At 43.4% G+C, this 15,081-nt stretch overlaps 1 protein-coding gene across 1 annotated transcript; it reads right to left on the bottom strand.

Moving 5' to 3' along the window:
• Positions 1-2,567: 2,567 nt before the first annotated feature.
• Positions 2,568-3,653, bottom strand: LOC119536179 (kinetochore protein Spc25-like). Its single transcript, XM_037838881.1, has one exon. The coding sequence runs from the start codon at positions 3,651-3,653 to the stop codon at positions 2,973-2,975; it is 681 nt and encodes a 226-aa protein (XP_037694809.1). The 3' UTR covers positions 2,568-2,972.
• Between the last annotated feature and the right edge of the window lie 11,428 nt (positions 3,654-15,081).

The following is a 15,081-nucleotide window of genomic DNA, read 5'->3' as shown; positions in this document are numbered from 1 at the left end:
TTTTTTCCTAAGATAATTTTTTCTTGGGCAGTGGTTGATGAATAGCCACAGCATCTAAAGATTAGAATCCTAACATCTCAAAGGAAAGAAGCAATTTCATAGATCATAGAAACCAACCCATTTATTCACTTACTCATTTATGCATTTATTCAGCCAGTTAGTCATTCACTGAATATTTAAGTGTGGAGCTATGTGCCAGATAATGGGCTAAGTGATAAAGATACAAAAAATAAACTGGGCCCAACCATCAAAGAAAACAGTCTAGTGAAAAAGACAAAAATAGAAAGTAACAATACAATATAAAATAGTTTAAGTAGTGATCAAAATCGATTGAATTGGATTCTTTTCCATTTTTAAAAAATTTCATAGAGGTGTAATTTATAGATAATAAAATTTACCCATTTTAAGTGTAGTTTGTTGAGTTTGATAAATGTGTAGTCTTGCAGTGACCACCATAATTGTTAAAACACTTCCAGCACCCCCAAGTTTCCTCAAACCAATTTACAGTCAATTCTTTGTCTCCATTCCTTAACTCATGCAACCACTGACATACATTCTGAAATATAGTTTTGTCTTCTGCAAAATTTCATACAAATGGAATCCTGGGTTTTGTATGTTTTCTTTCACTTAGCATGATGTTTTTAAGTTTCATCCATGTTGTCGAATGTATCAGACATTCCTTTTTATTTCTGAGAAGTATTCTATTGTGTGGCTGTACTATCATTCAGCTGATGGACAGTTCAGTTGTTTCTATTTTTGTAGGGAGGACTAAAATAATCAATGCTGTTGTGAACATTCACATACAAATCTTTTTGTGGACATGCCTTCATTTGTCTTGGGTAGATTCCTAGGAGCAGAGTTTCTACTTGCTTATTTAACATTTTAAGAAACCTAAAAATTGTTTCCCAAAGTGGCTGTGCCATTTTGCATTCCCAACAGAATTCTAATTGCTCCATGTCCTCACCAACAATTAATATTATCAGTCTTTTTAATTTTAGTAATTCTAGTGGATGTTCATTGATACCTCATTGTGGTTTTAGTTTGTATTTCCCTAGGGACCAATGTTGGGCATCTTTTTATGTGCTTGTTTGCTATGAATTCATGGTTCTCATTCAATACAGTAGCAGTTTCATGAGTAAACACTTCTCAAGTTCTTGTTTGCCCTGAAATTGTTGCTTTAATAATTTGTTCAGTTTCATATTTGTTGGGGCAGAATAGTCCAGCATCTCACATCATCACTAGTTACTCATCTCTAAAAACTGGATTTTGAAGGGAGAATAGAAGTTACCATATGTAAAGTTTGGGACACTATAAATCTGCCATCTAAATATTAGGTCCTAAAGACAAGGAGTCCTTTTCCTTGGTCTTTCTTCATGTAAGGGAGACAGACAAATAAACAAATACAATATAGTGGGATAAATGCTATAAAAAGAGGTATGCCCACATCCCAAAGTAATCTGGGCAGAGAATAAAAATGTGTTTGCAGGGCCCCCTCGGAGGAACTGGGGAAAAAAAGCAAAAATGTTGGACTTCCCTACCTGGGTTATTACTGATATTCTCACAAACATTGAGGACTAACAATATTGTAGGCCATGCCCTTGATCTTGGGGTTTGCCCTTATGAAGCTCGCCACTGCAAAGAAGAGCCCAAGCCTACCTATAATTCCGCCTAAGAGTTTCCCCCAGAGAACCTCCCCGCCGCGCAGATGTGGCCCCCTCCCCCTCTCTCTCTCTCTAAGCTCACGGGGCAGGTACACTCACTGCCCACCTCCCCGCGCGGGACACGACCCCCGGGGGGTGTGGATCTCCCCGGCAAAATGGGACACGACTCCCAGAGATGAGCCCGGACCCGGCATCACGGGACTGAGACAATCCCCCCAACCAAAACGGGGAAGCGAAATGAAACAAAGTTTCATTGGCTGAGAAATTTCAAATGGAGTTGAGAGGTCACTCTGGAGGGCACTCCTATGTGCTATACAGATATCCCTTTTTAGTTTTTAGTGTATTGGAACAACTAGAAGAAAATACCCGAAACCGTCAAACCGCAACCCAGTAGCCCTGATTCCCGAAGACAACTGTATAACTATGTAACCTACATGGTGTGACTGTGTGATTGTGAAAACCTCATGGCTCACACTCTCTTTATCCAGTGTATGGACAGATGAGTAGAAAAATGGGGACAAAAAGTAAATGAAAACTAGGGTAGGATAAGGGGATGGAATGTTTTAGGTGTTCTTTTTTTACTTTCATTTTTATCTTTTTTGAAGTAAGGAAAATGTTCAAAAATTGATTCTGGTGATGAATGTACAATTGTATGATGGTACTATGAATAACTGTACATCGCAGATGATTGTAGGGTATGTGACTATATCTCAATAACACTGTGTTAAAAATTTTTTCTGCATTTGGATTTTCAAAAATATATCCTTTTCTGGACATTTTGGTAGAGTACTGCCAACTTTCTTCTGATATGAAGGAATATCCTTTATTCTAATAGATGCCTTTTGGTATAAGAGAAAAATATTCTTTCTTTTACAACATTAGAAAGATAATAGGAATTAGTTTTATTTTGCCAATCACATTTTAAAACTTGCCAATCCTAGGTTGGGTCCAGCCTTTTAATTTTTTAATATTATTAGTCCATAACCTTCAACAGCTTTGAGACCACTAAGATAGTGCATGTTGTACAAATTCCCATTCCCAGTGCTAACAATAAATTACCCATGCCTATCATTTAAAAAGAAAGAAAGAAAAAAAGGCATGCAGGATACTAATTATCTTTCATATAAAAAAGAACACATATAACTTTATAAATTTTCTTTGCTATGATTCTAACAAAAATAAAGAAATACACCATATAGAAATGTCACAAAAATACACAAGTATTACAGGCAGACAATGGATAATGGGGTGTTTTTTTAAAAAGGTATGATAGGAAAGAAAAAGAAACAGTTTTTATATACTATTTATACATTAATTACAAACCATAGAAGTAAAGGTTTTCCGAACATTGGCAAGAAAAGCTGAAAAATTATTGGTCTTCCTTACATTCTCTTGAAATTCTACTAGGTGTTCAAGATACGGAGCACTATCTGACACTTTGTAGTCCCTTGCTTCATTCAGGCGCAGAGAAAACATATATGGATTCTCAGGATGCTTAGGATCAATATTAGTGAATATAAACTGTAATTTATCACCATAAATTTTTCGAATTTCTAGTCCAAGTCGATCTTTATATAAGTCTGCAGATTTCTGCAGCCTTTTCAACCTCTCTTCATTAGCTTTGTTAGCAGTGGAAATAGTTTCCTTTTTCTTTGCATATTCTTCTTTAAGATCCTGGATATTTGTAGTCAATACTTCCATTTCTTGCTTTTTGCATTTTACTTCAGCAATCAACTTTAACAAGTTATCTTTTTTTTCCTGAATGCGCTGATTCTGCTGGCAGATCTGATTTTGATATTCCAGAAACATCTCAACCATTCGGTCTTCTTCCTTTAACTTCATAGATAACTTTTCTGCAAATGCTTTAATAGAGTCCTTGTAGGTATCTCTTAGCCCCACCATCTGACAGGAGGTGTCACTGACAGCACTTTTGAATTTATTCCAAAATTCATTTATGCTTTTATCAAATAGTGCCAGTTCGTCCTCTATCATTATTGAAGACAATGCTTCGCGGGCAGGTCTGAGCCCTGCCGCCTTTCTCACACGGAATCAGGATCACCTAGGGCCAACAGTCCACCTATTGCTTTTTTATGATACAAAAAAAAAAAGTTTCAGAATGAGTCACACTGAACATTTACATGTCCTGGGAGGGAAGTAGGTCCATTTCTTAAGGCAGGACCAATGGTCGAGGTGGGTTGTGTGTCTACGGAGAAGCAGGAAACCAAGCCAGTGTTCATCCTAAGTAGTTAGGGCTCATGGGCTGAGCCCCCATGCCAGGCAGTGGTGCACAGCTCAATATGGCTTTTCTAAGAGGTATTCAATGTCTGGGGCACCTGGTCTCTGCTCGTTGTTCCTGTTTTTGCTAAAATCTCTCAGCAGTGCCAGCCCTTCATTCTCAAATATTCCCTTGGCTGATTTGCTTCTCCGTGGCCCTGGAGTAAATGTTCTAGTCATTATTGAACCATTAATCAGGTGATCATAGGGATCCAGCTGCTTCTCTGTCATGTAGTGCAGATACTCTAGAGCAAAGAGGCTAAAGAGCATGCAGCTTTCCAACTGTCTCCTTCTTCTGCTCTCATAGAGCAGGTGGGCTCCTCAGTTTCTATGGACCCAACACTTCACTCCTGTGATGGAGTCAAAGGGATTTCAATCAGGTCTTTCTGAGAATCTGCCTGCCTGTCCCTCTGTGGAAGCATCTGGGTGATGTCATGCTAGCAAAGGGGACACAAGGCTGCCCCTTGACAGAGCAAACATCCGCGCCGGAGCTGGGAGAACAGTGACCACTGGCGTTTCCCCAGCTTACCTGTCTGGTTCTTCCTGAGTCAGTTTCTGGTTTGTGACTATTTAGGAATTTGTCCATTTCACCTAAGTTATCAAATATTTGGCATACAACTGTTCATAGTATTCCTTATAATCCTTTTTTATTTCTCTGAGGTTGGTAATAATGTCACCTCCTTGTTCTCTGATTCTAGTGATTTGTCTTCTCTTTTTTATTCTTGATCAATCTAGGTTTGTCAATTTTGTTGGCTTTTCAAAGAACCGTTTCTACCAATTATTGATTTTCTCTATTACTTTTCTGTTCTCTATTTCATTAATTTCCACTCTCATATTTATGATGTCCTTCCCTTCTGCTTATTTAGGGTTTAATTTCCTCTTCTTTTTCCAGAGTCTTAAAGTAGAAGGTTAAGTTTACTGATTTGAGGTCTTTCTTCTTTTTTTAATATAGGTATTCACAGCTATAAATTTCTCTATAAGCCTTCTTTGCTGCATGCCCTAAATTTTGGTGTATTATGACTTTGTTGTCATTCATCTCAAAGTATTTTCTGATTTCTGTTTTGCTTTCTTCCTTGACCCATTGGTCATTTAGGGGTGTGTTGTTTAATTTCCACATATTTTTGAGCTTCCCAAATATCTTTGTAATTCGTTTCTAATTTCATTCCATTGTGGTCAGAGAACATACTTTGTATTATTTCCATCCTTTAAAATGTATTAAGGTTTGTTTTATGGTCTGCTGTTCTTGGGTCTCTTTCATGTTTTAAGGATCCTTGGGTTACATTAGGCCCCCCAGATAATCCAAGATAATCTCCTTATTTTAAGGCTAGCTGATTAGTCAACTTAATTTCATCTGCTATCTTAATTCCCCCTTTGCTATGTAACATATTCCCAGGTTCCAGGAATTAGGGCATGGACATCTTTGGAGGGCCATTATTAAATACATAAAACACACATACACAACAAAGAAACAAAACACAGAATCATTTTTTGGAAAGCAATAATATGATGGCAGAAGTACTTTTACCTTGCAATAATATTTATATGTTTTTGCGTATGTTGAAATGCTTTAAATATCCATCTTCAGACACAAAATTAGGGCAAAGCACAAATCAAATACTTTTCTATAATTAAACTTGGTTGACTGCCACATAAGAATTGCCACTGTTTTATTGCCACTTTTCTATAAAAAGATGACCTGCTCATAGAACAACTCTATTCTCTGACTTAAATCTCACAAAAATAAGTAGAAAGAACACAAATGTCCGTTATTTCCTGCAGTATGTCATCAACAGACAGATCTTGGCCCATTAACAAGTAGCTCTTTGTGTGTCGCAATGGGTCGAACAACCCTGTTAGCTAAGTTTAAGATATCTATTTTATTATGAGGGAAACATACCAGCACAGGCAAAAGACAGACGGAGGGAGGCCTTTCCAAAACATACATACATGTGTACATTCATATATGTGTATGCACATACACATACATATAAAATACATATAAAATGCGTAATATATATATTCCTATTTATAAAATAATTCACGCTAATTGTGAAAACTTCAAACATCACATCACAGAAATAAATATTATGTCGAGCTGTATAACATTGCCAATAATTGACTCTTTTTGACCTACAGATGCAGGACCTCCATGTCCAGAGGGGACTCTGGCCTTTGGCATGCGTTCTTCCAGGCTGGGGAATATGTCTGTGCACGTTTATGGTTAGTGGAATTATCACCACCAAGTTGTAACTTAGAAAATCCTTGTAACCTGCTTTCTTTCTTTCTTTCTTTCTTTTTTCACAAATCAAGCAAGTAAATATTTACTGATTACCAGTTACATGCATATCATAAAGAGAAATAAATTCAAGAAGGGAATGAGTCTGCATCATTTATGAAAGTCATTTCCAGCCCAGAATAAGGCTAGTTCTGTTAACTTAGACAAAGAATTTATATCACACTAGCCAAGAGTTTGGATGTTGCAGGCTTAATTCATCAAATATTTTTCCCCCAAAGTCATTGCTTCTCTTTGACCTGAGGGATCTGGTACAAGTCTGAACACATCAACAGCACTAACAGAGAAGCTCACGTGGTTTTCCTGCTTCTTTTAGAGGATTTGGCTGTTGGCAGGAATATAAAGCACATTTAGTGAATTTTGTTTAATTGTGAGGCAATTGGCTTTCATGATTTTAAAAGCTTTGGTGGATTTTCTTTTCCATTATTGGAAAGGTTGTGGGTTTACAGAACAATCATGCATAAAATAGAGGATTCCCATAAACTACCCTACTGCCAACACCTTGCTTTGATGTGGAACATTTGTTACAATTGATGACAGCACTTTTTTATAATTGCACTGTTAATTAAAGTCCATGGATTAACTTAGGGCTCACTATTTGTATAGGGTAGTTCCATGGATTTTTAAAAAAAAATTCTGTTCTGTTACCATATATAAAATCTAACATTTCCCCTTTTAATCATATTCAGATATGTATATTTCTGTGCTGTTAATCACATTCACAATGTTGTGCTACCTTCACCACCATCCATTACCAAAACATTTCCATCATTCCAGATAGGAACCCTGTACATTTTAAACCTTAACTTCCCATTCCCTATCCCCACCCCATCCCCTAGTAACCTATATTCTAGGTTCTGACTCTGTGAGTTTGATTATTCTAGTTGTTTCAAATCAGTGATGTCAAACAATATTTGTCCTTTTGTGGCTGGCTTATTTGATGTCTTCAAGGTTCAGCCATGTTTATTCCTTTTTATGGCTGAATAATATTCCTTTGTGTATATACTATATTTTATTTATCCATTCATCAGTTGATGTACACTTAGGTTGCATCCATCTTCTGGCAATTGTGAATAATGTTGCTATGAACATTGGTATGCAAATATCTGTTTGAGCCTTTGTTTTCAATTCTTTGAGGTATATACCTAGTAGTGGAATTGCCAGGTCATATGGTAGTTCTATACGTAACTCTAAGGAACCACCAGATGCTTCCATAGCAGCTGTACCATTTTACATTCCCACCAGCAATGAACGAGTGTTCCTAGTTCTCCACATCCTCTCCAACACTTTGTTATTTTCCATTTTTTAAATAGCAGCCATTCTATTGGGTGTGAAATGTTATCTCATTAAAATTTTGATTTGCATTTCCCTGATGGCTAATGATGTTGAGCATCTTTTCATGTGCTTTCTGGCTATTTGTATATCTTCTTTGGAGAGATGTCTATTCAAGTCTTTGGCCCATTTTTTTAATTGGGTTGTTTGTCTTCTTGTTGTTAAGATCAAGGATTTCTTTATAAATACTTAATATTAATCCTTTATCAGATATATGGTTTCCAAATGTTTTCTCTAATTGTGTAGGTTGTCTTTCTCTTTTCATGATAAAGTCCTTTGAGAATCAGAAGTTTTTATTTTGATGAGGACCCATTTATCTATGCTTTCTTTTGTTGCTTGTACTTTCTGTGTAAAGTCTAAGAAACCATTGCCTAACCCAAGGTCTTGAAGATGCTTCCCTTTGATTTCTTCTAGGAGTTTGATAGTTTTGGCTCTTATATTTAGGTCTTTGATTAATTTTCAGTTTGATTTTTGTGTATGGTGTGAGGTAGGATCCTCCTTTTCTTTGCAAATGGATCAGCACCAATTAAGTAGCCTTTGCCACCTTGTCAAAAATCAGTTGGCCATAAATGAGAAGGCTGATTTCTGACCTCTCAATTCTATTCCATTGGTCTATATGTCTGTCCTTGTGCCAGTACCATGCTGTTTTGATTATTGTGGCTTTGTAATATGTTTTAAGATTGGGACGTGTGAATCCTCCAACTTCATCATTCTATTTCAAGATGACTTTAGCTATTTGGGGCCTCTTACCCTTTGGTATAAATTTGATGATTGGGTTTTACATTTCTACAAAGAAGGTTGTTGGAATTTTGATTGGAATTGCATTGAATGTATAAATTGCTTTGGGTAATATTGACATTCTAATGATAGTTAGTATTCCAATCCATGAACACAGAATATCCTTCCATTTATTTAAGCCTTTATTTGTTTTAGCAATGTTTTGCAGTTTTCTATGTACAAGTCCTTTACATCCTTGGTTAGATTTATCCCTAGACATTTGATCCTTTTAGTTGCTATGGTAAATGCAATTTTTTTCTTAATTTCTTGTTCTGATTGTTCATTGTTTGTGCACAGAAACACTACTGATTTTGGGGTGTTGATCTTGTACCCCACCACTTTGCTGAATTCATTTATTAGCTCTAGGAATTTTGCTGTGGCTTTTTTCAGGACTTTCTGTATATAGGATCATGTCATTTGCAAATAATGAAAGTGTTACTTCTTCCTTTCCAATTTGGATGCCTTTTATTTCTTTTTCTTGCCTAACTGCTTTGGCTAGAACTTCCAGTACAATATTGAGTAACAGTGGTGACAGTGGGGAATCCTTGTCTTGTTCCTGATCTCAGAGGGAAAACTTTCAGTCTTTCATCATTAAGTAGGATGCTAGCTATGTGGGCTTTCCATATATGCACTTTATCATGTTGAGGAAGATTTCTTCTATTCCTGGAATTCTAAGTGTTTTTATCAAGAAATGGTGCTGGATTTTGTCAAATGCCTTTTCTGCATGGATTAAGAGGCAGATTTTAAGTGCCCTCTATCAGACATGCTGCAATTTTAATATTAAAATATCCCCCTGTGCTGCTTTGAATGCATTATGTCCCCCAGAAAAAGCCATATTCTTTGATGCAATCTTGTGGGGTAAACGTTTTAGTGCTGATTAGATTGGAATCCTTTGAGTGTTTCCATGGAGATGCGCCCCACCCTACTGTGGGTGATGACTCTGATTGGATAATTTCCACGGAGGTGTTACCCCACCCATTCAGGGTGGGTCTAAATTAAATCACTGGAGCCATATAAATGAGCTGACAAACAGAAGGAATTCAGTGCAGCTGAGAGTGATGTTTTGAAGAGGAGCTACAGCCAAGAGGGACGACTTGAAGAAAGCACAGGAGCTGCAGATGACAGTTTGAAGATGGCCATTGAAAGCAGACTCTTGCTCCAGAGAAGCTAAGAGAGGACAAACACCCCAAGTGCAACTAAGAGTGACATTTTTGAGGAACTGCAGCCTAGAGAGGAACATCCTGGGAGAAAGCCATTTTGAAACCAGAACTTTGGAGCAGACGCCAGCCACATGCCTTCCCAGCTAACATAACTTTTCCGGATGCCATTGGCCATCCTACCATGAAGGTACCCGATTGTTGATGACTTACCCTGGACACTTTATGGCCTTAAGACTGTAACTTTGTAACCAAATAAACCCCCTTTATAAAATCCAATCCATTTCTGGTGTTTTACATAACGGCAGCATTAGCAAACTAGAACAACACTCAGTGTATCACTTCTCTTATTTTTGACAGTTGTTCATGGCCTTAAGACTGTAACTGTGTAACCAAATAAACCCCCTTTATAAAAGCCAATCCATTTCTGGTGTTTTGCATTCTGGCAGCATTAGCAGACTAGAACACCCCCTCTGAAACTGGTGATAACTTTCCCCTAAACAAAATGATCTGTGTTCAAGGACGCATCACATGAGTGCTGCCTGAGGGCTATGCTGGCTGGTAACCTGTGGCTTCGTGGGTGGGGTCCCCTGTGGAATGCAGAGCAGGGTCTCAGCGAGGCATGTCCCCCCTGCCCAGCCACAGGCATCCCGGGTCAGATCATCATTGCTAACAGAATGGTCTTCTCCCTAGTCACAGATTCCTTAGGGAAGGAACACACAAGTACGAAATCATTTGCTCTGTTGACCTCCTTTACCTTTCCTGTGAGTGTTAACCCTCTGGGCAGCTCAGAACCTCTAGTCCAGGGGACTCACTGGCCCCTTGGACTATGCTGACACCAACATATGTCTTATGCTTGAATCATGTGATGCAAAGGAAACCATGCATCCTTCCATTAGTCCTCTTCAGTTTTCTTTTGCAGAGATTTAGCAGGTCACAGTGTGCTATAATTAAGAAAATTGCCAGACAGATTGCCCATAACCCATGGGCAGTTTCCCTCAACTTCGAGACATAAAGCACTGTCTAATAAGAGTCTGTGTCCCACCCCTACTGTACCCGAACAAACAAAATATTCCCTCAAGAAACTGTCTATATTAGCAATTTGGATAAGGCCTCAGAGATTCTGGACCTTCGTCAACATGGCCAAAAGCCTAGGAATCAAACAACAGATGTGATCTGAAAATTCTAGCCAATGAAACCACTTAGCAAGATTTATAAATAATCTCTCCCCTGATGAGTAAGGCCAAGATCAATCCTGCTCAGACCTGAGCTTCTAAGTCAGGGGGACCAATAAGATCTATTTCCATCTAGGAGCCCCCTGGAACATTTATCTTCCATTTCCCACGGAATAATATGCACTCAAAGCAATTACAATTATTATTATTATTTAAAAAGTGGACCCATCTGAGACAGAAAGGGAAAACACCCAAATCATAAAAAACTTGTTCATTTATATTAAGAGTATGTTCCTGTCCTGTGCTAGAAGCTGAGAAAATAAAGACGAAAAAGGCAGGCCTTCTGTTTTGAGAAGATGCAGAAAAAAGTGAGAATTTTTAATCTTCATAGATTTGTTGTTATCTAAAACGGTTTATGTGTCTTATCTTTGTCTTGTCCACATGTTCACAAGAACACCTAGCACAAGAGAGGCACTAGATACACGTCTGTTGAATGAATGCATGAGTGTGTGGTACGAGTTCTGCCAACAACTAGAGAAGACTTTGGCCAAGTCATCACAGACCTCAGACTTCTCAAGCATAAAATGTGTTGAAAGGATTAGGTCAGGTCCCAGATGGGTGCTTCACAGAATATTGGTTCTGCACAATCTAATAGATGTTAGTGGGAGAAAAGGGAACCTGTGGTTAAATGAGTTTCAGAACTATGAATTGTACATAGTCAGATACCTGACTGCAGGCTTCTCAGTCTTTAACACGCTGAGGCAGAGACAATTTCTCTGGGATGTGCCACACAGCGACCCCACTTGTGGTAAGGCGACTAAACCGTTAATTAACAAGAGTCTCCAGAACAAGTATCTGGGTCCTTGGTGTCTAGCAGTTTAGCACACTTTTTAAGTTCACAACAAATAGTTGCTCCTAAGATCCTTCTGCTCTCTTGAACTACAGGATCCATTCTTCAAGGTCTTCTTTGACACTAACTATTCTCATTGACCTAAGAACTCCGGATGTCTCGTCCACCTTTCCATTCAGTTCTGCCTCTGACCTGGGGAAAATGATCAGCCTCTCAGAACTCTTAATGTTCTTGTCGTATTGGTCTCTTTCTTGCTGTCACCTGCAGATGGAGCAAGTGGTGGAAAAATGCCTGACCATCCTCAGCCAGTTCATCATCGAGCCCAAGATAGGCCTCAAAGAGGCCAGGGTCCACGAGGCCAGCCTCGTGAGCGGTGTCGGCACCACCAAGTCCATCCTTCCTCCTGCTAGGACCCCAAGGCTGCCCCCAAGCCTCTCCCCCACTCCCTTGGTCCCCTCTGCGCCTGTGTCCTGTGAAGCTGGAATTCCTGCTGTAGGAGGATCTGGAGCTGAAGGATGAGGATGAGGATGAGGACTCCTGATTTCTGCACTGTCTAGGTGGAGTCTGCCCTGGAGGTGGCTCACTGGCTCAAACCTCGGGAGGCCTGGGGGGCCGTCTGAGCATGGTGTGATCCGTGGGCGGCCACATTGGGGAGCTGGCCCAAAGCAGCATGCCCCCCAGCACTGGGGACCCACCGGGCAACCTGCTTTCCAAACGCTTTGTAGAGCAAAGCAGTGCACCCAGGCTCAGGCCTGAATTCAAACCCTGGCACAGGCTATGTAATGACCTTGGACCAGCTGCTTCCTCTCTCTGGAGCCTCAATTTCCTCATTTGTAAATCTGTAAAATGAGACTCTAATGATTCCATGCTGCTCAGCTTCAAATCCATATCCACCACCCCCCCACCCCCCCCCACCGCCATGAAAATGGATTTGGGGCCTTTAAACAGTTTTCTTTTACCGCTGGCACAATGTGAAGTGTGGTCAGAAGAGGGCGCTGGAGAGACAACGCTGGAGGAAAGAGCTTTTGTCCTGGCTTAGGTGCGCTGCTCAGCAGCTCTGCAGCGGGGGCAGCCTCTCCCGGGCCCATTTCCTGCAGGGAGGGCAGCTTCTCCAGCGCCAGGCTCCTGCAGTGCACGGTGGCCAGCAGCACCCACTGGCAGCGGCTTTCCTGGGCACAGCCTCCCACCCCAGTTAGTTTTCTAGCCAGGTGCTTCCAGTGCGCCACCTCCCCTGAACAGCTTTCCCTGGCACCCTAGAGGGTGGTTTTCCAGCAGGTTCCATGGAGCAGGTGCAGCTCCTCAGCACCTACTCTGCCATCCATTCCTCTCCCAGTGTGCCATTTATAAGGACCTGATACTTAGCTACTTTTCTATCTTCATTTTTACAGATGAGGAAAGGAGATGAAGTGACTTGCCCAAGATCCCACAGAAGTGGGATTCACTCCGAGGCACCTGCCTCCTGATTCTGTCTGCCTGACGTCCCACTGCATCTACTCTGGAGCTGCTGGCCTCTGGGGTCCCTGCAGATCCCATACCTGCTTCCCTAGGATGTCCACAGGGGTTGGCTGGGCTTTAGGGCTGGCTTCCTCCTGCATGAGCTTCAGGAACCCGTTTCCTCCTCTCTAAGATGGAGATAAGACATCCCCACCACCCCACCACCCCACCACGCCCTGCCCCACGAGGGAAGGGTGAGGGAATGGATTATCCCCTGCTCTACAGGTGGTGAACTGGAGGCTGACAAGCACGCACAGGGCAGGCCCAGGGTGAGAGCTGAGTTAGGGCTGTGGCCTGTCCTCGGGCGGGACCTCGCTGTGCTGGGCTGTGCTGGGGCAGCTCCCCTGGCTGACTCTTCATCTCTGGCATCCTTTGCCCGGCTCTGCACTAGGCTCGGCCTCACCTGCCTGCTCTTCTGTGCACCGATGACTCCCACATCTCCACCTCCAGCTTGGGGGGCCCTGCTCTTCCTGCACCCCCTGGCCAGTGGTCCTTCTTTCTACCTGTCTCCCTCCAAGTGAAGCCCTGTGCCCTGCACAGGCTTGACACCTGGTAGGTGCTCAGGAAATGTGCCACCACGGGAACCCTATGTCATAAGATTCCTCCCCTCCGACCATGACTACCACCCAAAGCATTATCCACCTCTAGCCATACTCCCCCCCATCATTCCACACCCACGAACACACGCTCAGGCCGTGGTTCACCTTCAAGATAGGATGAAGTACCCTGATGTTCAAAGCCACTACCTGCTCCCCTGCAGTGGCAGGCGCCCTCCACCCCCAGCCTGTCCATTCCATATTCCCACAGTGCTCCCTCCTCCTTCCGGTGCACACACTGGCTCTCCAGCCGTTATTTCTGTTCTGTCCCAAGCAGCCAAGACCGTGTCTTGTCCTGCCTCTGTGTGACTGTCACACACAGGTGTTTGGATAAGGGAAGAAGAACAGTGTCTACTGGATCAGGTGTGGTGTAGGTCTCCATTTACCACGATTCACAGATGGGGCAGCTGAGGCTCCCAGCCTCACACCCAAGGAGGGGCCGAGCCAGCTCTGCCCGACTCAGGCATCCCTGCCCTTGAATCTCCTCTCAAAGGTGCCCCGGATGTTAGATAATCGCTGCCCGGATCTCGTTGCATAGGGTGTGTCTATGCAACTGTCCCCAGGCCTGAGATCTCTGAGACCCTCCCCAAAGGTGGCCCTGAGCCTGTCCAGCCCTTCCTGGACATGGGGCTCTGTCCAGCCAAGGGGCTGAGCCCCCAGGAGTGTGACCAGCAAGTCAGGACCTCCCGGCACAGGCACTGGGGACTGTGTTGGAGATGCTGGCCCTGCCCACGTGAGGGCCAGGCTGCTGGGCCCAGGAGAGCAGGGGCCTTTTCCCGCTGTCTGGCTTCTTCTGGACTCACCTGGCTCTTTCCGGTCCACCCTTCTTTCCCGCCCTTTTCCCGCTGTCTGGCTTCTTCTGGACTCACCTGGCTCTTTCCGGTCCACCCTTCTTTCCCGCCTCACTTTCTATTCCCTCCCTCCTGCAGCTCCCCACCCCCTCCTCTCAGGGTCCTGGGGCCTCTCAGGACCTCTCTCCGGACCCGGTGGGGTGGCGGAGGGTCGGTTTCAGAGCCAAGAACGGTCCCGACTCCGCCCCGTCCTGCCCTCGCCCCGCCTCCCGGCCCAACAGTCCCGCCCCCGGCCCGACAGCCCCGCTCCCGGGCGCGACAGACCCGCCCCCGGCCTGACGGACTCGCCTCGCCCCGCCCCCGGCCCGACAGACCCGCCCCCGGCCCGGCAGACTCGCCTCGCTCCGCCCCCGGCCGGCCGGACCCGCCCCCGGCCTGACGGATTCGCCTCGCCCCGCCCCCGGCCTGACAGACTCGCCTCGCCCCGCCCCCGGCCCGACAGACCCGCCCCCGGCCTGACGGACTCGCCTCGCCCCGCCCCCGGCCTGACGGACTCGCCTCGCCCCGCCCCCGGCCTGACAGACTCGCCTCGCCCCGCCCCCGGCCCGACAGACCCGCCCCCGGCCTGACGGACTCGCCTCGCCCCGCCCCCGGCCTGACGGACTCGCCCCGCCCCCTGTC

This window comes from Choloepus didactylus, chromosome 6 (genome assembly GCF_015220235.1).
Source record: "Choloepus didactylus isolate mChoDid1 chromosome 6, mChoDid1.pri, whole genome shotgun sequence".
Taxonomy (NCBI): Eukaryota; Metazoa; Chordata; class Mammalia; order Pilosa; family Megalonychidae; genus Choloepus; species Choloepus didactylus.
This window is presented reverse-complemented; position numbering and strand designations above follow the sequence as displayed.